This window comes from Mytilus edulis, chromosome 3 (assembly GCF_963676685.1).
Source record: "Mytilus edulis chromosome 3, xbMytEdul2.2, whole genome shotgun sequence".
NCBI classification, from domain to species: Eukaryota; Metazoa; Mollusca; class Bivalvia; order Mytilida; family Mytilidae; genus Mytilus; species Mytilus edulis.
Genome location: NC_092346.1, coordinates 67,262,330 through 67,290,198, shown reverse-complemented (window position 1 = coordinate 67,290,198; position 27,869 = coordinate 67,262,330). Strand labels below are relative to the sequence as shown.

The 27,869-nt window shown below is 30.6% G+C and overlaps 1 protein-coding gene across 3 annotated transcripts in view; it reads right to left on the bottom strand.

The window, feature by feature from the left end:
* Nucleotides 1-987: 987 nt before the first annotated feature.
* LOC139517215 (uncharacterized) overlaps nt 988-27,869 on the bottom strand; it is a 35,510-nt gene continuing 8,628 nt past the window's right edge. For all 3 annotated transcript variants that reach the window (XM_071307974.1, XM_071307972.1, XM_071307973.1), the window contains 4 exons: nt 23,496-24,345; nt 7,690-7,730; nt 5,877-6,023; nt 988-1,094 (listed from right to left, as the gene is read on the bottom strand). In XM_071307974.1, coding sequence (XP_071164075.1) covers nt 1,038-1,094; nt 5,877-6,023; nt 7,690-7,730; nt 23,496-24,330 — 1,080 coding nt within the window. In that variant the 5' untranslated portion in view covers nt 24,331-24,345 and the 3' untranslated portion in view covers nt 988-1,037. The remainder of the gene's footprint in view (nt 1,095-5,876; nt 6,024-7,689; nt 7,731-23,495; nt 24,346-27,869) is intronic.

Here is a 27,869-nt window from a genome sequence, read left to right as displayed (position 1 = left end):
AATCCTCTGTATTTTAACCAGATTATATAACCATTGAGTCCAGGTTTCGCTCACAATGATAGCAGAATCCTCTGTATTTTAACCAGATTATATAACCATTGAGTCCAGGTTTCGCTCACAATGATAGCAGAATCCTCTGTATTTTAATTAGATTGTATAACCATTGAGTCCAGGTTTCGCTCACAATGATAGCAGAATCCTCTGTATTTTAACCAGATTATATAACCAATACACTACCTCACAATCTAATTAAACTGCGTGGATTTATTTAAGAAAAAAAAATCAGATTAAATTGAATAAATGATCTTTCAATAAAACTGGATGTCATAGTCGTTAAAATTGTTATTTCCCCAATAGACAATTAACACATTAATAAGACATGCATAGAAAATTTGATCTCTTCCTAACTTCAACGTTATCCCATTATTCTATTTTAAAATTTATTATGAACGACTTAAAACCAAATTTACCATCTGCAAATGTCTAGTGCTTCTGTACTTGTACATTTTTTAAAGATTTAAACTGGTACACTTTAATATCACTTTGGGTCTTTCGCTTCTCCTTGGCTTGATATTAATACATCCGTAATGGGTTTCAAATTTTTGAATTCGGTGTTTTAAGTTCCAGATCTGCATATTCAGGAGTGTAAAGAAAAAGAATAAGCTACGTTTCAACGTTAAATTGTCTTCGCTTATATTAATGATTTATCTATTTCTTATGACATAATCCTATCCAACTGAAATTAGTAACTGAAGATCTTTTTTGTTAATCAATATGTTTTTGACATATTAAACACCAGAAGCTTCCAACACATTTTAGAAACGATGTATAAAACATATTTATAAATATCATATAATTCAATGTTATGATTGTTTTTCGTTAGAAACATCAGTGTGCACAGATATGAACACTACTCTTTCCTTCCTTTTAATCTTGAAACTCGAATATTATTTGCAGATAGTATAAGTTGATAAATATTTACAGATACAATATTTGTGATATTTATTGGTAAGAGAAACTTTGAGGATCTTCCATTGTCATAATTCGTCCGAAGAATCTGTCAGCAAAACGATCTGATCGTTGTTTGTTGAAGTCTGAAAATGAAAAAGATAGCTTCAACTCAATACAGATGATTAAGTGATTGTTATAGAACTACCCCTTATTGTTGTAGTGTTTCTGAAAATATGTAAGAAAAATGTACGCACAAGAAATAATTCAATGGAGCAATATGTGCCGGTTTGATAACCTTCTTTTCGGGGATTTCATGTTACTCTGTAGTTTTGAGTTTAATGTTTTGCATATTTTGTTAATTTTTACTAATACATTATGTTTTATTGAATTTTAAAGTGATGTGTGTTTTGGTTTTTTTTTCTTTTGTTCATATAGAATCGTAAGAGAGATAACTCTACTTTAACATAAAAGAAATTATAAATCATGATGGAAAGAATTTTTCTACATAAAAAATAACTGTACCAAGTCAGGAATATGACAGTTGTTTTCCATTTCTTTGATAATTTTGAGCTTTTGATGTTGCCATTTAATAAGGGATCTTGTGTTTGAATTTTTCATGGAGTTCGGTATTTTTGTTATTTAACTTAATAATATGTGTATAAGAACGTCATTAAACAATTAAACTTTTGGGAAAATATCACTCTAAGAAAACATTTTATCCAACAAATAACGGTTTCTCTTTTCCTGACAAACATGCAATGCTGAATAATAAGTCTAACAAAATAAAATTCAACTTGAAATTTTTAGTGTCTAACAGATGAAATTCAGAAAGATATTTTGAAACTTTTTTTACCTAATTTTCTGAATTACATTTTGAATATTTACAATAACTTTTAAAACTATATTCTTACAAAGTTTTTTTTAATCCAAACAAAGATAAATCCTACACATGTTTTTGGAAAATTTAAAATAAACAAAAATAAGCAAAAATAAACAAAAATGACTGTTTTACTCCTAAATAGAATTATATTATTATATTATTATATACGATAATACTTCAGTTGATCTTCCTATCATACAAATTAAGGTGTACAAATAACAAGGAGAGACACACGTATTTTGACGTTTATTTTCTTATAGTATGCAGCTTTTGTTGCGAGCGAACGGTTATATTCAAATGAATGTTTGTACCATAGTTCCATTTTAGGTCCTCATCGATTAAGTCATGTCAATTTCATTTAAAATTATATTCAACGATTGTGAGGAGTGGGTGTATGTTAAGCATGACAAAACAATATTTGTACAGTGTAGAAAAACATGAAATCTATTGATAAAAAAGCTCGACATGCCAGGGTTTTCTCCTTTTCTAAAGCTCGGCAAGCAAGCAAATTATTATTTTAATGATTTTTCTTACACCGTACAAATATTATAGGTTTTATTGGTTCTGAATTACACCGGAACAAAGGATTTGGTAAGATCTTGGTGCAATCTGATCACAATCGCCGAAATAACAGAACTAAAAAATTTCACCAGATCATGCCCGTTCTACAGGACACCGTCCAGAAAAATAGAACATTGTAATGATTTTGAGTTGATAAAGCAGAATCTGTCAAAATTGTAATTTGAAATTGTTTAACATCTCACTCCTTACTATTGATTTTGTGCTTACATTGTGTCATCGATCAAATTTATTCGTTCAGTGTATGTTCACTTGTTTGTGTTAATATGTCTTTTAATTAAGTTAAATAATTTCAATTGATATTTTAAATATTAGATACTTTCCTTATCATTATCAATATCGTAAAAGTTTCATATGGCTTTAAACTAATATATATGCAAGTGTCTGCACATCAATACAACAGCAAATCGAATACAATACTGTAAGAAAATCAATCGATAACGAGTGAGAAAATATAAATGGCATTACTAAAGAACCCATCTATGTTTCCATCAATACAATTATTCATATGTTGGACCTGCTTCAATACTTCATAAAACATTATTTTTCCATATTTGTTTCTAGACATTTTTGTTGATTAGATACACATTTAATACGATAAAGTATTTGTTTAGGTACGGCTTTCTAGTTTTAAAGTTAATTCATTATTATTATTTCCGAAAGTAAACTTGGAATTTACAGACAAGTGCCGTGGAAAGCTTTTTTTAATTAAATAAAGCACTATTCAAATGGATTTTCAGTTCGCAACCACAATTATCTGCTACATTTTGAAGTGTTTTAAAACCAAGTTTCTATAAAATAATGATTATTACTTTTAATGGAAGTCACTATCTGCTTGAATGTGTTAGGGTACAGAATAATGAACTCAATACATAAAGTTCGTGACAAGACATTCCTTGTTTCTATTCACTAGCATTGCCGTGTTTCAAAATTTAATACTGCCCCCTTAACATAAACTAGAGGCTCTCACCTTGGTCTATGTGCATATTAAACAATGGACACAGATAAATTCATGACAAAATTGTGTTTTGGTGATCATAATGTGTTTGTAGATCTTACTTTACTGGACATTCTTCTTGCTACAATTATCTCTATCTATAATGAACTTGGCCCAGTAATTACAGTGGAAAATATATTCTAAAAATTTACAAAAAATTAACAAAAATTTAATGAAAATTGTAAAAAAAAAATGACTATAAAGGGCAATAACTCCTTAAGGGGTAAGCTGACAATTTTGGTGATGTTTGACTTATTTGTAGATCTTACTTTGCTGAACATTATTGCTGTTTACAGTTCATCTCTATCTATTATAATATTCAAGATAATAACCAAAAACTGCAAAATTTCCTTAAAATTACTAATTCTGGGGCAGCAACCCAACAACAGGTAGTCTGTTTGGTCTGAAAATTTCAGGGCAGATAGATGTTGACCTGATAAACAATTTTTTTCCTGTCAGATTTGCTCTAAATGCTTTGGTTTCAGAGATATAAGCCAAAATCTACATTTCGCCCCTATGTACTATTTTTAGCCATGGCGGCCATCTTGGTTGGTTTGCAGGGTCACGCCACACATTTTGAAAACTAGATACCCAAATGAAGATTGTGGCCAAGTTTGGTTAAATTTGGCCCAGTAATTTCAGAGCAGAATATTTTTAAAAAGAATACTAAAATTTTAGAAAAATGGTTAAAAATTAACTATAAAGAGCAAAAACTCCTTAATGGGTCCACTAACAATTTTGGTCATGTTGACTTATTTGTAGATTTTATTTTGCTGAACATTAGTGCTGTTTACAGTTTATCTCTATCTATTATAATATTCAAGATAATAACAAAAAACTGCAAAATTTCCTTAAAATTACTAATTCAGGGGCAGCAACCCAACAACGGGTCGTCCGATTTGTCTGAAAATTTCAGGGCATATAGATCTTGACCTAGAAGATTAGTTTACCCCTTGTCAGATTTGCTCTAAATGCTATTGTTTTAGAGTTATAAGCCAAAATCTACATTTTACCCCTATGTTCTATTTTTAGCCATCTTGGTTCGTTGGCAGGGTCACACCACAATTTTTTTAAACTAGATACCCCAATAATGATTGTGGCAAAGTTTGGATTAATTTGGCCCAGAAGTTTCAGAGGAGAAGATTTTTGTAAAAGATTACTAATAAAATTAACGGTACCAATTTTCTTGCACTAAGATTTACGAAAAATGGTTAAAAATTAACTATAAAGGACAATGACTCCTAAAGGGGTCAACTGACCATTTCGGTCATGTTGACTTTTTTGTAAATCTTACTTTGCTGAACATTATTGCTGTTTACAGTTTATCTCTATCTATAATAATATTAAAGATAATAACCAAATACAGTAAAATTTCCTTAGAATTACCAATTTAGGGGCAGCAACCCAACAACGGGTTGTCCGATTCATCTGAAAATTTCAGGGCAGATAGATCTTGACCTGATAAACATATTACCCGCCATGTCAGATTTGCTCTAAATGCTTTAGTTTTTGAGTTATAAGCCAAAAACTGCTTTTTACCCCTATGTTCTGTTTTTAGCCATGGCGGCCATCTTGGTTGGTTGGCTGGGTCACCGGACACATTTTTAAAACTAGATACCCCAACGATGATTGTGGCCAAGTTTGGTTAATTTGGTCCAGTAGTTTCAGAGGAGAAGATTTTTGTAAAAGTTAACGACGACGGACGACGGACGACGGACGACGACGACGACGACGGACGACGGACGACGACGACGACGGACACCGGACGCCAAGTGAGGAGAAAAGCTCACTTTGCCTTTTAGGCCAGGTGAACTAAAAAGAGCTATTAAAAATCAGGTGAAGTAGTTATCAAAGACACCAGGCTTATTTAATACACCAAAGCATTTTTCAAGTAATGGTTAGTCAATGCATGAACTATAAAAATGAAAAGAAATAATTAATCATTGTGAATGGACCAGTGATAGTTTGCAAATATTTGTGAAAAATAAGTCTTTTGTAGACGAAACGCTCGTCTGGTGCAAACATACAATTTCTATCCTGGTATCTATGATGAATTGGTTTACATCTACTGGGTCGATTCCTCTGATGGTGTAGTTTTTATTCCCCGATGGTATCACATGTATTATCATTGATATGGTCATAATTATAAATTGACTGTTAACAAAACTTAGATTTTTTTTAAAAACTATGGTTTTTCTACCTCAGGTATCGATTACTTTACCTGTATTTAGCAAAACTTTTCGGAATTTTTGGTCCTCAACGCTATTCATTTTCGTACTGTATTTAGCCTTTTTGACATTTTTGGATACGGGCGTCACTGATGGGTCTCTTTTAGACGGAACGCGCGTCTGGTGCAAATATAAAATTTTAATACTGATATCTATGATGAGTTATTTACATTTAAGATTAAAATTGTATCCATAACCAAATATAATGAAATAAAAAAATCATTATAATCTTAACATATACCTGTTCGATCATAGTCGATCGTATATCTCTTATTTTAGCTTCATATTTCTGACAATATCTGGCAGTATATGTCATTCCGATGATACAAGCAGCTCCTACTATTCCTATTACTATCGGTATCAGAACACTAATCAGATACTTTTTATCCTGTAAAAAACAATATCATGTTTAAATGTATATAACAATTTAAAAGGCAAACCAAAAGTTACAATATCTCATAAACAACAATACATGTCAATAACTCAATTCAAAGCTTTATATGACAAACTCCAAGGTATGAGTCTGTTGTGAATAGTTTTTTTTAGAAAGAACTAAGGTGTTCATATGATGAAATAATAAAACATGTTAATGTCTTTACATATTATATTAAGTGCAGCAAACGTGGCAGTCCCTTTTATCCTTAATTAATTAGATCGAAAGTAAGATCTTATTTGTATCTTCACAAAATTTGAAATTAAATACGTGTATAAAAATTGACTGTCCAAAGTAAAGAACGTCATTTGTGGTTGTCTTAGAACAAATTATGCAGTATTTGGAGAAAATAGTGACAATGGCAGATCTTTCATTGTTTTTGTTTAAAATATTTGAGACTTTTGTACACTGGACGATAAAAGACTTAACATCTGTTTGTTTGGTTCCTCAGAGCTCTTCAACTATGTACTTGTTTGGCTTTATAACTATTTTGATCTGAGCGTCACTGATGAGTCTAGACGAAACGCGCGTCTGGCGTATTAAATTATAATCCTGGTAGCTTTGATAACGATTTTGATGAAGACTGTTGTTTGCCCTCTTCAATTTGTTGGTGTTTTTGTGCCGTTGGGTTGCTATCCAATGGACATACACTAGTATCCAAGATATAGAATATTTCAAACCATTTACCGAGCATCTAAGTTCATCCCGTTTGCTTTATTATTAAGGTTGATAATATTCGTTTATGTAATTCTTTTTAAGCTTTCCTGATTGTGATGTTTCTTATATCATATGTATCAGACTTCTTAATCTCTAATTTTGAAGATAATAATATCTTAAGCACGAGATTTTATCATCAAATCTGGTATTCATAAAATTCTGCATGATATATGAACAGATATTATACCACTGGGTATGTGCCGATGTCGTTAGGGGGGACAGTCCCTTATCAAATATCCGCTCATCGTGCTTGAATATTGTCATGACACAAATGATACGATTATATTTATTAATTTCAGTTTATAGATTATTTTTGTTTATCTGTATAGACACCTTTTAGTTTCAATACTTCGGGTTTCTTATGTATTTGCACTAGAAATCCTTTGTCTCAAGGTATTGTGTCTTATGAGTTTATATCATATATTGCAAAATAATCTAAGACAGAATGCCAAACTGTGAAATTGTGATCAATTTGGATTTACAATAATTACTTGTCTGGCGTATTAAATTATAAGCCTGGTACCCTTAATACCTATTTACTCCACTAGGTCGATGTCACTGCTAGCGGACGTTTCGTCCCCGAGGGTATCACCAGCCCAGTAGTGAGTACTTCGGTGTTGGCATGAATATCAATGATATATCATTTTCATAAATCTACTGTTTGCAAAAGTATGAATTATTTAAGGATTTTCTAACCAAGGCATAGATAACCTTACCCGTATTGGCACAACTTTTTTGAATTCTAAGTAAACAATCCTCTCTAATTTTGTACTTGTTTGGCTTTTTAATTTTTTTGATCTGAGCGTCTATGATGACAATGTAGACGACCGCGCGTCTTGCGTTTCAAGTGATAACTATCTTATTTGAAATAGATTCAGCCTTTGATTGTCATACATACACTCACCTTCCATATCAGACTTCCAAAGGGTCCATCCTCTATAGGTACTGAAAAGACATATAAACATAAGAACTTGATTAAAAAAATGGAAAAAATTGTTCGTTTCAGTAGAAACATTAATTTCACGAAAAAGGTTGCAGCTTTAACCAATTGATACTATACAAATATTTCACATACAACATTTTAATCGGTTGATCTTTTTTTTTTTTTTAATTTTCATTTTTTTATTGAAATCTGTACATTTGTTAGTAATGAAAACATCGAATACCGGTACCTTATCCCGGCCTCGTTAATGTTAGCAATAGATCATGTAAATATATATGTGTTAGTATTTGTTAGTTCATTTTACAAAAAAAATATATCAGCTGTAGTTACAATATAATACAACATTTTTCATTTGCAATAAAAAATAACATAATAAAAGTTCAAAAATAAGGACCACAAATACATGAATTCATCATATTAGAATAATCATTTTAACAAACATACAGATATTCAAGATTTTTTCGTTTTTTTAAGAATGGAAAATTTGAGGTTAAATTAATAAATTTAAATTAATCAAAATTTAAAATAAAGAAAAAAAAAGAAAAAATTAATACAGAAAAAAAAATAAAATAAAAATAAATATAATTTTCTGATGAATATTTGATGTAGCTTTTTTGATAGTTCAAAAATTAACATTCTATCATTTTTTTCACATATGAATTGTAATAGGACTTTAATTACAATTGAAACAAATGAGTAAATAGAATCCACAATTTATTAAAACTCTCAAGTTTATTGTTTCTTACTGCTATACACTTCTCTAGATTATATAGATCTTTTAGTACTTTCTTCACAGCATGAATTGATAAAACTTTCTGGAAATATCTTGTATTATAAATATATTGTTTAAGACACAGAAAAATCAGGTTTGAAATTTCACCCTTGTATACATGTGAGACATCACCAAACAAAAAATTCTTTTTGGTGAATGAAATACTTATACCATTAGATAAAAACCATATATCTATTTCTTCTAATAAATTCTGGACATTTTCACAATTCCATAGTACATGTTCTATAGTTTCTATTTCTTCCTTACAAAAATTACATAGCTGGCTATTTATGACATTAATTTTACACAAAAATTTGTTTGTAGCTAATATTCTATGATTTACTCTAAACTGTAACCATTGTAATTTTGTGTTATTAGTAACTGCAAAAGGAAGTTTGAAAATTTCTCTCCATTTCAATTCATTAAGTTCCAAAATTTGATTCCACTTTTTCTCCCCATTAGGAACCACTTTAGGTATTAACATCCAATATATATCTTTAGTTCCCTTTTTCCTTTTTAAAATGGTTTGAACAAAAGAGGGAATAAAAGGTTCTGTGAGCTTATTATCTCCCCTTGAATACAGCTTCTTAGTCTTATTTAATGCTGAAATGATACTATTATACATCATTATATTCCCAGAAATATCAAATTTGTCTTTTATTTCCCCATATGAGAGAAACTTTCCACTATTACTAATCACATCATTTACAAAAACAATACCTTTATTATACCAACTTCTATAAAATACATGTTTATTGTTGATATTTATATTCTTATTCATCCATAATGGACTAGCAAGAAAATATTCCCATGTAGAATTTATATCTTTATCTGCAAAATATTGCCATGCTTTAAATACATCAATCCAAAATTTATTTTTGACATTTGAAATAGTATTTGTTGTGTAACTATTTCCTAGTTTAAACAATTTTTCTTTATCCATATTTGTAAATAAAATAGTTGACCATTTACAGTTAGAACTAAACAATTTTCTTATCCATGTACATTTTAAAGCTATCATAAATAGATGAATATTTATCATCTTTAAACCACCATTCTTATAATCCATGTGTAACACTTCTTTTTTAACTCTATGAACTGGTGAGTTCCATAAAAAATAATAAATAGCATCATTAATTTTCTTAATCATCTCAGCATTTGGGTTTGGTAATGTTAAAAAGAGATGATTAAGTATTGGAAGAATAAGAGTTTTAACCACAGATATTTTACCAATAACTGTTAAGTTTCTTTTAGACCATGTATTTATCAAATTTTTTATCTGATGATACCTATCAGTATAATTTAAGTTTAAAATTTTATCAAGATCAATATCAAAGTTTATCCCTAACAGCTTAAAAGAAGTTGACCCCCATGATAAATCTCTGTTCTGGCATAACATTTCTCTACTGTATTTTTTACTTCCTATCCATACTACTTGAGTTTTTGTAAAATTTATCCTTAGTCCAGAAAGTTTCGCATACCAATCTAGCTCTAATAAAGCTTCTTCCATAGATTCTTCACTTCCATCTAAAATCAGAGAAGTGTCATCTGCAAACTGAGATAGTTTATGTTCAACTTGAGAAATTTCTATACCCTGTATTTTCTTATTACCTCTAACCTTTATTGCCAAAATCTCTGCACATAATATGAAAAGGTACGGTGATAATGGGTCCCCCTGTCTACAGCCTCGTCCAATACCAAAGAACTCTGATAAATTTCCACCCTGAATGACTGAAGAGCTAATATTATTGTAAAGTACTTTTATCCAGTTGATTATGGAATTCCCAAAGTTGAAAAATGTCAGAACTGCTAAAAGAAAATCCCAGGATACTGTATCAAAAGCTTTTTCAAAGTCTATCAACAGTAATAAACCAGGTATATCTTTTTCCTCGGTATACTGCAAAATATCATATATAAGTCGGATATTATCTCCCATATAACGCCCACTTATAAAGCCAGTTTGATCTAAATTGATAAGTTTATCTAAAACTTTTTTAAATCTATTTGCGATCACCCCTGACCCAATTTTATAAACTGTATTTAATAATGAAATTGGGCGCCAGTTCGGTTGATCTTATGCCACTATAAAACTATTTCTTTTGGTCTATGAATGCGACGTATATATATATTAAAAGGAAGTAGTATACTTGCCAGTGAGACAACTTCCCAGTATATGAAAGCGAATGACATAAAAGGAACACATATATGTCAATGTACGGCCTTCAACAATGGGCAAAACACATACCACACAAAGACTATAAAATACCCCTAAATGACTCATGTACAACGTATCGGCTTAATTTGTTGCGATAAAATAAATGAAAAAAAGATTTGATAAATTACACAAACACACATGACATGAAGGCTCCTGAATAGAGAAACGCATACACAGAACGTGACGGTGTTAATCACATCCTCTAATATGGAACACTAGTATAGCAGAACAACATAAGAACAAACTATACAAATACATAATTTGTATAGTTTACTGTGTTTTGCACTGTTGTTTGTCTTTTCGTCATTTTTTTTAAATTTGAAAATGTTATTGTCTGTAAAATTACTTCTTTCTACCTTTATAGCATCTTATTTGATATGTTTTTTTGTATAAAAGTGACATACTGTGATACTTAATCAGCGACTCCAGCATAGCATGTGATCTCATTAGAAATAACACACGGAAACATCACCCAGAGACATGCTAACCATGTAATTTATGACCTAATGGTTCATCTTTCAAAGTCAATTAAGGGAAAACCAAGATTACTTTTGAAAAGTATAAGGAAAAATTAACTCAAAAGAACCGAAATATGAATTCAAGATGTGATGAATGTCTTAAAGTCACCGTACAATGTCTTATATTCCATTTGTCCATTAGTATCACTCGTACAAAAGAGAGTACGTTACAATTTATCAAATTGAATTAAAAACTGATACAAAATGGTTTTTCTATGGATTGTATCATTGTCTTTATATCAATTTCCGCCCTGTTGAGAACAAATTACTTAGAGTCGTGATGGAATTATACTGTCAGTGAAATGAAGCAAACAAATCAATTTCCGACTTACAAGTTATCTTTCCAAACCAGAAGGTGTAATTTTCATTTGATGTAAAAGTTATCAGTTGAAGAGAGGTTTGTTTTTAAATCTCTAAAACTAATTATTGCGATGCTAAGATGATGAAATACATGCTGAATACGATAACAAAAGTTTAATCTGCACATTACAACTACAAAAGTACAATCCTCAATTATAATCATTTGGCTTAAAGATAAGAAGAATAAATGTCATATGGTTTCTCCAGTGGATTGTCTTGATATGCAATAACACTCACATGTTCTATCTTGGCTGACTACGATACCCTGAGGATTGTAAAACCCAGAATGCCATCAACCGAAGAGGAAACAACTTTTTCATTGCTGTACTTCGCTTAAACTATGCCAACACAAAATTTAACGTGCACAAGTATTCATAAGTGTTCACGTTTATATCGCTTAAATGCAGATTTCTATTCAAAAATGGAAGCTGCTGTTGTTACGTTATATTTTGATGACTTTGATGAATAATGATTAAAACAAAATACATACATACTTTAGAGAAATATATAATGCAATTTAATAGAGACTTTGAAAGATCAGGCATCGACAACAAATTCATTAACGGTACAATAACATTAAGATAAATTAAAAGAGAATTGCTTACAAGACACAAGAACCTGTGGCAGAGTTAAAATCGTTTTTAGCACTCAAATCTTTCTCGTTTAATCGCGTTCAGTTGAATAAAAACTGCAACACAGAAACGCATTAGATAAAAATCAGTTCAGAAAAAAACATTCAGTTCCTATAATACTTTTATATAAGACAACATAAACACAGGCACCAGGAAAACAATTCTAATTTATTCTGCACTTAAGATTGCTCAAAGTCAATGAAAGGAATGCATAGCTTGTCGATTGTGAAATCACACTGTCGTTTACTCGATATCGGCGACTATATTCAATAGTCGATTTTATACAATTACGTCATTGACAGTATTAGGATTAACTATAGCTTGTGCAATGAAGTATCAAATGATAAAACTTTAGTGCTGTATATGAAAATATAGAGATATGATGTAGTTTGCACGAGACAGATATTCGTAAAAACACCATGGTACTACAATGTGAACAACAATAGTTCAACGTACGACCGTCAACAATGAACAAACCCCATACTGTATAGTAAGCCCGAATCACTTAATACGAAACAAGAAAAAAGGAATAATAACAGACTGATTGAAGCAAATCGCATTGAAAAGTATAATCACAAAAATACTGAACTCCGAGGAAAATTCAAAACGGAAAGACCCTATTTAAATGGCAAATTCAAATGATAAAACATATCAAATGAATGGACAATAATTTTCATATTCCTTTCTAGGTACAGGCATTTTCAAATGTAACAAATTAAACGATTATGGTAGTGATAAACCAGCGGTGTCAATCAGATAAGTATTCTTAAAAATTGAAAGATCTATTCCACAATCTTCAATCACAAAATTTATAATATTGCAGTTATATTGAAAACTTTGTTTTTCTATGCTTAATACTTCTTTTTTTCATGCTCATTTGGAATTTCGACTACATCATCTCATTAAAAAGAGCTTTTTCTACAAAAAATTTTGAAACAATTTCTTTATCAGGGATCATAAAAACTTTTCTTTCGTAAAAGCACACCGAATACCACAACACATCAACAAAAGGTATCATGAAAATGCTGTACGTTTTAATGGACAACATATTTAATGTGTTTGGTGGGTTGACATTTCAGCAAACAGTCTGTATTCTAATAAGTACTAATAATGAACAACTACTGGGCGATTTGTTTTTGATCTCATTCATGTAAGAAGCTGGATTCATAAAGAACTTTCTCAAAGATAACTTGTAGATGGTGGACTTTCAATACAAAAAAACTCATTTTAATTAGTGCTTGCATATCATATATCCCTGTGAACTCGATGTTGATGATACTTCCGAAAGAATGCCGCTTCATATCTCCATCTGATACCGAATGACATAGAAAGTAACAACTTCAAAATTATTTTTTTTCAAAATGGAAATGAAAATTGTAAAAGTTACGGTATATCGTGATAAAAAAGTTTACTCTTAATAAAATTTAAAACTTATATACCAATAATTCTTTGAAAAAAAGTCCTGAATCAACCGACTTTAAAAGTTTAAATTAATTTTCTCGAAAATTTATAATTTGACAGGCAATTATTGTTCTTTTTGAAGTACTCAGTTTGTACTAAAAAGTTACTGTCTACTGCAATTAGTTATCAAAGGTACCAGCCTTAATGTTTCAGTAACGATATTTTGTCATTTTAATATCTTGCATTTTCTTTTATAAATTGTCATCACGAATCATCACGAATTTAATCAACGAGTTCAAAGGACCATGTTGAAGTTAAGAATTATAACGCGATTGTTTTCTTTAGAGACTGGCATTTTAATCTAAAAGAGGATTTCCTATATGAAGTTCTGTCATGGCCGTATGACTGCTATCTCGCATACGATTGTTTAAATTGAATGAAAACATGATTTCATAATTCTAAAGTACACCTTATTTAAAAAAACAACAACATAAACTTTCTTTAAAAAATCGATGACAAAATACTAGTAGTTAGATGTCAATAACAAGTGTGGTTTGATCCTTACAAGTTACTTTTTTGCAATAAATGTATAAGATGAAGCTGTTTTATTATTATAATTATGTTCTCTATATTCAAATTTCTATTTAAGTATCTTTTAAAAATAGCTAACTCACTATATTAAATTTGATATTCATCAATTTTTATCAAAGAATCTTTCTCATATTCTGAGATTTTAAAGACATCCATAAAAATTAGATTTTTTTTTTGATTCTGAAAAAAAAGTAAAATCACAAAAATACTGAACTTAGAGGAAAATCAATTCGGAAAGTCCATAATCACATGGCAAAATCAAATAACAAAACGCATCAAAAACTAATGGACAAGAACTGTCATATTCCTGACTTGGTACAGGCATTTTCAAATGTAGAAAATGGTGGATTAAACCTGGTTTTATAGCGCTAACCCTCTCACTTTGATAACAGTCTCATCAATTTCCGTTATAATTACATTGATGCGTTAACTAAACACACAATAAATAAAATAGTCAGAATATGGGTACATCAGTCATCATCGTATAACAATTTTAAAAGGAACAATTTAGTAGGACACAAAAACATCTATCTACAAACACATTCATTGATTTGTGTGTCTGACGTCAGAAAATTTTGAATAATTCATTTTAAAGCAGAAAGATCATTTTGTCTTTTTGACTTTTTAGTTTCACAATTTCACGTATCACATTATGATTTATCTTTCCGTTAATAAAAAAAATCAAAGTCTTGGCATTTCAATTAAAATTACCTATACCATGTATACCATATATATTCTTGTTAAATTTTCATTCTTAATTTGTGTATCATTGCGCTCATGAAAATGCCGATATTTTCTAACAAATTGCTCTCAATTTGTATCCTAAATCTAAAATGTAAATCCAGTATAGTTTTTGGCCATAAATAAAGGCAACAGTAGTATTCCGATGTTCAAACTCATAAATCCATGGACAAAAAACAAAATCGGGGTAACAAACTAAAACTGAGGGAAACGCATTAAATATAAGAGGAGAACAACGACACAACACTACGATGTAACACACACAAAAACGGACTAAGCAACAGACAAAATCCCACGTGAATAACAAATATAACATCAAAACCAAATACATGAATTTGAGATCGACAAGTACCGTGACACGTCTTATCGCAATGTAAATTTACACTCAAAAATAAGAGAAAACAAACGACGCAACGTTAAAATGTAACACATACAAAAACGAACTATAATATAACAATGGCCATATTCCTGACTTGGTACAGGACATTTTTAAAGACAAAAATGGCGGGTTGAACCTGGTTTTGTGGCATGCCAAGCCTCGTACCTTTATGGCCATGTGAAATATAACATCAAAATGACAACACAGGACTACAATATAAATAAATTGGAGAACACAATTGACAAAGAATCACACGAACAACAGCCAACAAAAGGCAACAAGTTCAAAATTTTAATACGCCAGAAGTGCATTTTGTCCACACAAGACCTACGTGTGACGCCCAGATACAAAAGTTTGAAAGCCGAAACGAGTACAAAGTTGAACAGCATCGAGGACCAAAAGATCAAAAAAGTTGTGCCAAAAACGGCAAGGGTTTACTGTTAGTTACCAGAACATCCCTATTATTTAGAATAATTTATACTTTTGCAAATTCTATAAAATGAGTATTCAAAAGATGTACATGATAAAACTGAAGTATTTACTAATTATAGGAAACAACTGAAATACATTTACATAAGCAGACATTTGAAACTCAATAGTAGACACATCCGAATAAGTTTAAACCTGAACGCCAAGTGACGTCCTATTTGAAACTGAAAAATGACGAAAAAATGACGTCATTTGAATTTGTAAATAAAGGCAACAGTAGTATACCGCTGTTCAAAACTAATAAATCCATGGACAAAAAACAAAATCGGGTTAACAAACTAAAACCGAGGGAAATACAAATAAAATATACAAACTAAATGACAAATTGAAATCAAAATGTGTCGGTTACATTTGCGTTATTTTGCAAAGATTTGTATTAAGAGCCTACTATACAGTTACAGGGGAGGTCATGAGGTTGCTAACGTAAAATGTTATAATCGCGACGTCAAACTGTTTTTCGACTGTTTTTTTTTTTTTAATTTAAACTGATTAAACTTGAAAAAGAGTAAATGGACAGCTCTTTTTTAAATGGCATAAGGTTTGATTACGGATAAATTTTTTTATAAATTTGATAAAGAAAAAATATCGTTTTCCCCTAAACTCTAAAATTTTGTCAAAAATTAATTATTTCCAAAGAACTGTTGTATATATTAAGAGCATATTCTTCGAACTTAAGCTATTAACATTTTTTTCTAATTTACACACAAAAGGGAAAACTTGACCTCCTTTTTAACATAATCACAAAGTAGTTATAGTAATCTCAGCATTGCCATACTGAATACTTAAAAGCTATTACAATCAGGTTAGAGTAGCTAAACAAAATATGGAGATTACCGGAATTATAATAGTGGATGTTGCGTGGTAGTTTTCAGACAAATACCAATTTTCAAATAAGCTATATGTCAATCTGGGATAACTAGGAAGTAGGTATAACCGATATTTATTAATAAACAAGATCAAAAGTGAAAACGGATGTTTGGCATAACTCAGATAGAAATGAATAAACAAATGCAATTACGTTAACCATTGTACAATTCCCTATAGATAGGTCTTTTTAATTTGACTAGAAACATTTCGATTCTTTATTGTACTTATTTGTCAGTACCAAACAGCGATTTATGTCTTGTTGTTCTATTACAAAAGATACAATATGACACGAGTTGTCTTAATATGAAAAGACTAGCAATGAATCGAGTGTTAACTTAATAGATTTCGCCACAGATAAATCAACTCACATAAAGGAAGTTCTGACCATTTAATATGCATTGGATATCATATCATCTTTGGTAATATTGTGCAGACACGCAAAATGAATATCCTGTAGACGGATGAAAATAACTGATTTATTATGAGGAATGAATCGTTAAATTGCCTTGTCTAGCATTACTTTGTATAGTAATAACTCGTGAAATGTAAAGATGGAAAAACAAAAAATTATGTCGGAGGTTCCGGTCCCCCAAAAACTAAAACGTGGTCTTGATTTTCCCGTTAAAATGTATTGAAATAAAAAATTACCTATCTCCGATTGTTCTATATGATGTAACAGTCTAATCAATGACCAGTGCTGACATCTTAACAAACTTAATAGTAAAGGTAAAGATGTGGTAAGATTGTCACTAAGACAACTATCCAACAGTCTGAATAACGTATATTTAAGCAATTATATATTACCCTTTATCATATGTTTAGTAGTAAATACAGTAGTTTTGCATATGTGATAAATAGCCTGCTGTTTAATCCATATCGCGCAACTTTGATGCGCACCCTTTATCGCATACCCTTTATCGCATACCCTTTATCACACCCCTACTTTTTTTTTTCTTTTTTTACATAAAGTCAGTTTTGGTTTTTTTTTTGCTTAAGAAAAATTTTCCTCAAAATAGGTAAATTTTTTGAATGACGTTATTGTTTGGTATGTGACGTCACGAACGTCGAGTTTTCATATTGTATGTGACGTCACGAACGTCAAGTTTTCATATTTTTTGGCATACTACATGCAACTATATATGAAAAATACAAAACACACAAATTAATACAATAAGAAACAAAATATTTTTAAAACAACAGCACGCAAATTGTAAGGTAACCCAGGTGCTTCGGATAAGTAATTGAGCAGTTCTTTCAAGGCCTTTAATCAAGACAAAAGTAGAACTGAAGATAACCCAGTGCTATGGATCAGAAAACAGTTCATATTATATAATACTCTTCTGTTGAAATATATGATAAAATGTATAATACATGGCAAAATCCGTATCACATGCCGTATCACCCTCGACCAATATCATCCCTCGGGCCTAAAGGCCCTTGGGCTGATATTGATTTTTCGGGATCATACGACATATGATACGGATTTTGCCATGTATTATTCTCTATACAACCGCCATCGTAATACCTTCAACATAGAGCAAAATTCTTATCGTAAAGTCAGCTTAACGGGCCCGACATGACAAAATGTGAAACAATTAAAACAAGACAGCAGTTGTTATTACATTGTTCGTTTCTATAAACGTTGGCATGTTTTAATGTTGAACTTAAGTGTTTTTATTGTTCAGTTGTTTTCCTCTCATCGTTGATGTTTTTCCATCTGTTTTAGTTTGTAGCCTAGATTTGTTTACTCTCAATCGATTTATGCTTCTTTTTGTATCTGCGGTGTACTACTGTTACCTCTATTCGTCAACCTGATTTGGACAGGTTAATGAAAAGTCTTTTTAATTTTAATTTTTATTTTCGTTAAAAAGCATGTTACGAGATATGAACGTCACTTCTACTGGGCTTACAAAACAAATATTGTCTCGGGGTATGCTCAGCCAACAATAGTTAACAAACCCGTGCTGTTCATTAAATGTTAAATTTATAGAATACGAGATAAGATACGATATTTTATCTTCCAAATGAATTAAAAGGGGACATATACATGTCATCACCAAATCTGAAACATTCTTAACAAAATAAAAATATAGATTATATAGCTCAATAGAGGTTTTCATACAGTATCATCGCATGCTCTGTAATTTAACCGATTATGTCTTTTTCCCGGTTGTGACATTTTAACAACATGTAAATTTGCAAATCCACGCACCTGTTTATGATCTTTGAGGAAAACCCTCGTTTGTTTGTTACCTTTGTCTGTCAGATCTTAACATCCGTAGACTACTGTAGCCTTATTTAAATTTAATATGAGTATTAAATGGTCATTTACAGTCATGAACAGATGCAACAGTTTTAGTTTTTGAGAATAATGTAGATTTTAACTGTTTTGATATGAGCGTCACTGATGAGTCTTGTGTAGACGAAACGCGCGTCTGGCGTATCGAATTATAATCTTGGTACCTTTGATAACTATTTTACACCACTGGGTCGATGCCACTGCTGGTGGACGTGTCGTCCCCGAGGGTATCACCAGCCCAGTAGTCAGCACTTCTGTGTTGACGTGAATATCAATTATATGGTCATTTTCATAAATTTCATGTTTACAAAACTTTTTTTCGAATTTTGGCGTATTACATTATAATCTTGGTACCTTTGATAACTATTTTTCCTCACTGCAACCAAACGAAACACGAAAGCGTTTCAACAACGGGCATAAACGGATTTGGCAAACATCTAGAAAGAAATAACCTTGCTCAAGACAGGAGAAATAAATATTTTGCCAGGACAATGCCGGAAAAAACAAAAGGGAAGAAAACAAATGTTGCGCGAATTAAACAAAATCCTTGTTCTTTGTACTGAAAACAGGTGAACAAATATTCCATCTTACAAAAAATCCCCATTTCCCCGAGAACATGGTCGTCTCTTTAAAGAATTGGATTTTTGTGTTTTATTTAGAAGAAACAAGCGTTTCGTAAAAGTATAAGCCTGGTATAATATTGTCTTTAGTTTGTCCTTACGCGCCAAATTATAGAACAGATAGAAATTCTTTCTTAAAAAAAGTAAACAATTTTATAAAAGAAAATTCGATAGGCATTACTCTGTTTGCCGGCGATTTTAATGAAGCGTTAAAGACTTTAGCTAGGAAAAACTTAAATAAATATACAAGTTTTCTGAGCCTTTTAATAGTTTAAAAGTTCTTTTATAGACATTTGGCATTTGTTACATAAAAGCACACAACAGTTTACATGGAGAAGAAAGGAAAAGACACAAGCTAGTAGGATAGATTTAATTTTAATTCTCTCGTTGAATACTGTAAAATTAAACCGGCACTGATTTAAGTGACTGACCATCAAGGGGTAGTTTTAAACTTTAAAACAGGGGCTTCAAAAAGAAGCAATGGATACTGGAAACTAAATAATTCTATTTTAAAGGATATTGAATATAAAAGAACAATCAACAGAGTAATAAATAAGTTCGAAAATCGTATAATCAATAGTGACAGTAGCGATATCCGTCTACTTTGGGACAATCTAAAAATTGAAATTAGAGACGTATCTATTCTATACTGTAAAAGAAAATCGAAATTATCCAGGGAGACAACAAGAAAATTAGAAAGCGAATTAGAACACTTAATGACAATTAGAGATGAACAATTAAACGAAGATGAAACACTAACAAATAATATAAAACAATTAGAGTTACAATTAGACACAATTTATGAATATAAAGCAAAAGGGGCTAAAATTAGACCAAGGGAGAAATGGATAGAACTAGGGGAAAAGAATAATTCTCATTTTCTGGGATTAAAAAAACAGGTACAAGTCAAAAAATCTATTAACAAACTCAGAAATGAAAAAAAAACGAGGTAAAAACAAACCAAGAACAAATTTTAGAAATGATTAAAAACTATTATAAAATATTATATACAACCACGGCTCGAGATAAAGATCTACTGCATAAGTATGTAGGCGATACTGTTATGTAAAGGGAGATAAATGTAGATGACTTTAAAACTTGTGATGGGGAGGTTACTATAGATGAATGTACTAAAGCTATTAACACGATGAAGCTAAATAAATCACCTGGTCTAGATGGTTTAACATTAGAATTTTATAAGACGTTCTCGGAAAAATTAAAAACCATGTTAGTAAAAGTTCTAAATAAGGGACATGAGGAAAAACTTCTTTCATACACACAACGAACATGTGTTCTAACTTTATTATTACAAAAAATGATCCATTATCTTTAGACAATTATCGTCCAATATCATTATTAAATGTTGATTTGAAAATACTATCTCATGTTTTAGCACAGAGACTAAAAAAACTTCTTCCTAAGTTAATTAATGAAGATCAAACGGGATATGTAAAAAATAGTTTTATTGGATTTAATTTACGTCAAATCCAAGATATAATGGACTATGCAGAATCATACGGAATAGATGGGGCTATAATATTTGTTGATTTTACAAAAGCTTTTGATTATTTGGAATGGGAATTTATGTTAAGTGTTCTAAAACATTTTGGTTTTAATGAATCATTCATATCATGGGTGGGAACATTATATAAGGGAATACAGACGTGTCTAATAAATTATGGATGGGTATCCGAAATTTTTGAAAACTCTAGAGGAATCCGTCAAGGGTGTACTTTATCGGCTTTACTTTTTGTTTTATCGGTAGAAATTATGGCCGAGCGATTGAGGCAAACCTTAGACGTTAAATGTTTTCGTATTAATATAGATAATAAAACACACAGTATCAAAATATCACAATTAGCTGATGATACAACACTGTTTTGTAGTTTAAAATCATACATACATGTATCTAAAGCTATGAATATAATTGAAACATTTGTTTCTTTCTCAGGGTTGAAGTTAAACCGTAATAAAACAGAAGGAATTTGGATTGGGGCGCTTAAATACAGCGTAAATAAGATTGAGGGCATACGCTGGACAGACAAACCCGTCAAAGCTTTAGGCATTTATTTTGGTCACGATAGACTTCAATGTGAAAAGTTAAATTGGGAACCAAAAATAGATAACATGAAATCATTAATTAAAACTTGGGAAAAAAGAAAATTAACAATTGTTGGGAAAATATTGATCATAAAATCTTAAATATTACCAAAATTAACATTTTTGGCTTCTTCGTGCAAAGTTCCAAATATTTACTTGAAAGAAATTGATAGCTACTGTTTCAAATATAATTGGGAAGGAAAAAATGACAAAGTAAAAAGAAACACACTTATTGGCGAATACCAAAAAGGGGGGTTAAGAATGATTGATTTTGACAGTTATTTTACAGCACTAAAAGACTCATGGGTCTCCAAATTAACAACAACAAATCTGCCGAATTGGAAGATTATTCCTACCAAATATTTTAACAATCTTGGTAAAACCTTTCTTGTCTTTAAAACTTTAATTTAGATAATATTAAATCAATAGATGGACTTGGAAAATACCCGATTTTTATTTACAAGTAATTTCAAGTTGGTTTAAAACAGGAGGAGGTTTATCAACATTTTCTAATCACTTTTCTAATATTAGAAAACAGATTATTTTGGGGAAATAAATATATTAAATATCGCAACAAATGCTTGTCTTTCCCGAACTGGGTTAAAAGTGGATTGGTGTATATTAACGACATATTGGATCGTGAAGGAAATTTATCCGAAAGTTTTATTTAAAAAAAGTTAATTAATAAAACAAACTGGATTGCAGAGTTTAAGATGTTAAAATCCTGCATCCAAAAGAATGGATGCAAGTTTAAAAAAAAGAAAACTCCGTCAAGAGTATAATCAATATATGTAAGGTTAAATTAAGATGGCAAAATAAACAAATTGAAACAAAAGATATCAACAATAAAATACTCTATAAAACCCTAGTAGATAAAAAATATGCAAAGCCAATCGGTATCAACATTTGGACAAGATATTTAAAATTAGAATACGTACTACATATTATGTCATTTGTATACGATTTTATATTTAAAATTTTAATAGAAAATAAGTTAAGAATTTTTAGATGGAAACTGCTTCAGTATATTATTCCTACAAAGCAGCTACTATTAAATTGGAAAATATCTGAGAACGATAAATGCAATTTTTGTAATACAAAAGAAGAAAATTATTTGCATTTCTTTATTACATGTTCATTTTTGAAAGATTTTTGGGAGAAAGTACATTATCTTCTAGCAAAAATTAATTTTCAAAACAAGACATTAGCAAAACATATAGTATTTGGATACAAAATATCAGATCATGGGTATAACGATTTTAATTATTTCTTGACAATTATAGGTTTTTGTATTTACAAGTCGTACTATGTATCCGAGCAAAAACTGAAATTTTTAGATGTGTATGCTATGTTTATAAAGGAGCTAAGAAGGTTTATGAATGATACCAAAACAGTATCTCAAAATGTATTTTTCATAAAGTTAAAAAGATTGATATAATTGATGGGAAAAAAAATAACGTTTATATTTTATTATATTCTGTGTATTTTCATGGATACTCAGAAAGTATTTCACAGGGATACTTTACTGAAGCTTGGACAATGAAGTAAAGTTGTAACAAGCAATTTGAAGAATAAAGAATATTTATTTGTTGAAAAAAAAAAGAAAACAAAAGTCTGGTATATTGCATGCTTCAAAATATTTATATTTTGAGCCTCAACGTGGGTTTGAATACAAATGAATTATCAAATAATATCAAGTGATTAAGCATAGTGAATTTCTAAACATGTTAAATAAGATAGATTATAAATGAATCAGTATCAAGATTGCAATACATTTACCAACCTAAGCTTAAGTGGTGCATTGGATGGCGATGCTGTACTCGGATTGGAGATTGATGCACAGAGTACTTCATTGTAGCTGTTGAGTGTCTTTCGTCGTGAATAGTAGTTCCCATCTGACTAAAATTTAGCGTCTTATCTTCTTTGTTTAATGTAATTACTTTCGTTACATTTTGATAATGTTCTTCAGATAATGTTGTAAATTCAGATGAGTTTTGCTTCTGTTCAGTGCTTTCTGTATAAGTCCGAACAGAAGTAAAATTTGATTTAAGAAAATTCTTTATTGTAGTCATCATATCCGTTTGATTGACTATAAAATGTTCCTTAGACCGATTAGTTTGTGTATATGTTCCTAGAGGAACTGTATAATTCATTTGATTATTTTTCTCCGTCTGGATCGTCGTTTCGGTTCCTGATTCAGAATCAGATAATGACAAAGATGCCATGGTGTGTACTGGTGTTTCTGTATTAGTTCTTCCTATATTATTAGTTGATTTATTTTTATCACTAAACATATCAAGTTTGTCTAAATCATTCAATGGTTCTTTCACGTAACCGGTATTTCTTTCTGTGTCTGAGTCATCAGTTTTGAATATATTTTCTGTTGTATTCGAGGCGTAAAAACTTTCCCCATTTGACACGTTTCGATCAGATACAGTAGACAATTTTCCTACATGTGACAACACTCCCCGTTCAGTTCTATTTGTATCTGTAATATTCAACAGCTGATACAAGTAAACGTCAGTGTCGTTCAATAACGAAACATTAGACACGAAAATAGTCAGGCATATGAACAAACTAAAATCAATTATTCTTGACATGATAGCTTTCACTTCCATTTCAGGTCCATTGCTCTGAAAATTAAAACAAACTCAGTAAGTACATGTTGTTTTCTGAAACAAAACGAAGTGTAAAGTACACGGTCATAAACAGATAACAACGGTATTACATTTATTATGAATATGAATATTATGTATACGAAGTTAACCCGGAGAAAAATCAGACTAAGCCCAGCTTTATTACGGTTTTGAGTATTTCCAACTAACGTTTATTTGTTCCGACAACATACATATATAATTTAAATCGTGCAATTTAAGAATGACACTGAAATGTATGGTAGTTTATTCCCTATAGTGAAGAAAACTGCTTAATGTAGACCACAAGGAATACACTATTTAAAGCGATAATGTGAGATTTTATCAAATATATTTATTCTGACGTGTGTGACTAATGGATGCAAATTTATTTTTCATTGATTCAAATATTCTATAAATATAAAATCGCAGTGTCAATACTTAAAAATAATACTGGATATCTTTTAAAACAAAGATCCCCATGAAAGTCATGCAGCTTATTTCAAATTGGAGCCATTACAAGAATCCGCTCAATGAGGACATACATTCAGGGTCTTGTGCACTAAACTATCATGGATTCATTTATTTGTAGAATTATCCTTTAGAACTAATCTAATTGTACATTCGTATTTATATTACGCTCGTCTGTAGTATGCTTGTCTTAATCACGCACGCTACGAGTGGGAGGTTATTGTTTCTATACCCAGTCATCCCTAAAAGAAAAAGGAATACCCTTCAATTGTCATTCCCTGCATTCCGTCCATAACATTTAGGAGTAAACTGAAAGTCCGACCTCAGATTACTTTAGAAAATAGTATGCCAGAAAAAGGTGACATGTCTTCAGGGGGCACGATAAATTTGTGAGATAGGAAAGTCCGCTGTTTTTACAAAGCTTCATATCCTATCAATCATATTTTCCTGAATATTTATGATATATATATATTTGCCGATTGATGTAATTCATAGGTTAATAATCTATATCTATTTTAATCACACGAAGATGAGGCCGAAGGGATTGAATAATAAATACGTGTTTATGTCGCCACATATTCAGGTGGCTGTCCCAGTTTAGATACATTGACATTCTACGTCATTGGTAATATCTTAATTTTTTTTCTTTTCTTAAAAATAGCTTGGTGTTTATATAATAATATCATTTGTAGAAGTATCTTTTTGAATATATTGTTAATTTGTTCCAGCTTCGGGCGACAGAAAGTCTACTTAATCATAAATGAGCATTGTGCATGCCAGTCAGAAAAACTCTTTTTAAATTTGATATTATGTGGGTTTTATTCTTTTTTTCATTAACTCAAATCTCCTTCAATATATATATATACTTATAACACTTTGACAAACAATTTGAAACCTAAGCTAAATTAAGTTTCAAATTAAATGCATAAATGCATGTGTAATGGATCGTAATTTTTTTTGATTTGCAGAAAGACGAAAAAATACTATAAATCTGACGCGTCCGAAACTCTGTTCTGGATTTCATTCATCTGGAATGATCAAAGACAAATAAATAAAAGCCAAGTATGTATACGTTCCAAAACACATGAAAAGCTAAATTACCAAAAGAGACCCATACAAATAATAGCCAAACCTATCAATTATAATCTGCATTATTTGCCTAATTATTGTACGTATAATAATTAAAGAAAATATCAAAATCATTAAGGCAATGAGGACATCAACCCTCTCTTATTGTATTTACTGCATATTGCAGTGTTTGACTGACTTTCCATTCTCTGACTTCTACTATTGTAATTTATTCTGATAAACCAAGAACTCAACTTTTATACATGTAGGCGGAAGTTGGAATTTCATGATCTAAAATGTATTCTCACTGTAATTGGAAGTTTTGTGAATATTTTGATACTAATCCATTTTACGTAACAAAATTGATACACAGTTAAAGTAATGTCTGATTCATATCTTTAAATGTTTTGTCTATGTCGAGAAATGGACAAAGATGATAGTTTGAGAATCATTATTTGCGATTAAAGGAACAATTTCAATTTTCCAATTGCGTTTTCATTTCTATGTAGCATCATTCCAGCAATTATGTGTGTGGAATATATTTTATTTTGATATTTTGGCGCATGTTTTTCCTGTCACGATTTTCTTTCTCAAAGTCATCTTTTCAAATTATTTACGGACGCCATCACTTTTTTCACTGATGCCACAAGTATTGTCCAAGTGTCGTAGAAACAATCTAAATCTTTTGTTTCTTTGATGACTTTACCGAGTCCGACAAATCATTGGACTTTTAATTAAAAGGACCAATTCGATGAAAATTTGAAATACTAAGGCTTTTGTAACTAAGGAATATATTACCTTAGCTGTATTTGAAAAAAAACTTTTAAAATTTGTGGTCCTCAATTGTCTTATCTTCGTACTATATCTTGTGCAAATACATAATTTTAAACCTGGTATCTATGATAAGTTCATTCACTAGAACAGCACAATATTTAAACCCGATCACTGAGTTTAACCCATGATTTAAGTAGGGTATAAATCATTTAGAATTTTGTGGTTATTGATCGCATTGGCAATCCTACCACATCTTATTTTGTATGTATATACTCTGTCTGTTTTATAAGATAATTCCTTTTACTCTGGTAAATAACACATCAGACTGCTATTTGACTCGAATTTTCAATATATATTTTTTTAATTAACCGGTCCATGTCTTTCATTTACACATAATTTTTGCAGAGACCCGCCAAACTATTTGAATGTCATCAAGTTATGCATAACGAGCGATCTCTATTTCCAATTTGAAAGAAGTACATAGGGTTTTATTGTACATTTGAAAAGCTAGTTTCGTAGTTAACAATCGATGTTTTGCCAGTTTTACTTTGTAATCTACCTTGCAGCTTACATTGTAATGGAAATTATTTCCGGGAATTCATGATTAGTATTTTACTTGGTAATACATTTCGTTGTGTAATTACACTAATGCTTAAATGTACAGTCTTAATTAAAGAACATGCTTTCTATTGGAATGTTAAATAATTACAATTTGACATGTTCTCTTGATTGAACTAATCCATTATGTTATATAACCGAAGACTATAAAGGCATGGTACTAAAAGTATGAATTCCTGTGAGAATAGGCTTTGTTCACAAATAATTTAGAAAAAGATATATTATAATGTTGCCATCAAGCTATATTTTTGTGATATACACATGTATTGTCTAAATAATATCTTTAAACGCGCCATTTTCCTCGAAGCACGTGGGTGTTTCGACAATAAATCTCACTTCTGTAATGCTAGTGATCAAACTTTGTCAAAATACAAAACCTAATATAAACGCTGAAGAGAACCAAATAGACCACAAATTAAAGATAAACCCGGACTTTAGAATTAAAGATATGCATGAGTAAAATACTTTCACCAATTAAGAATAGTTTTTAACAATTTTACAGCAATTTTTGTTAAAATAAATTAGCGATTTCATGGCGTTGTCGTCAGTTTACTAGTATTTATGAGTTTGAGTATCCATTTAGTATCTTTCGC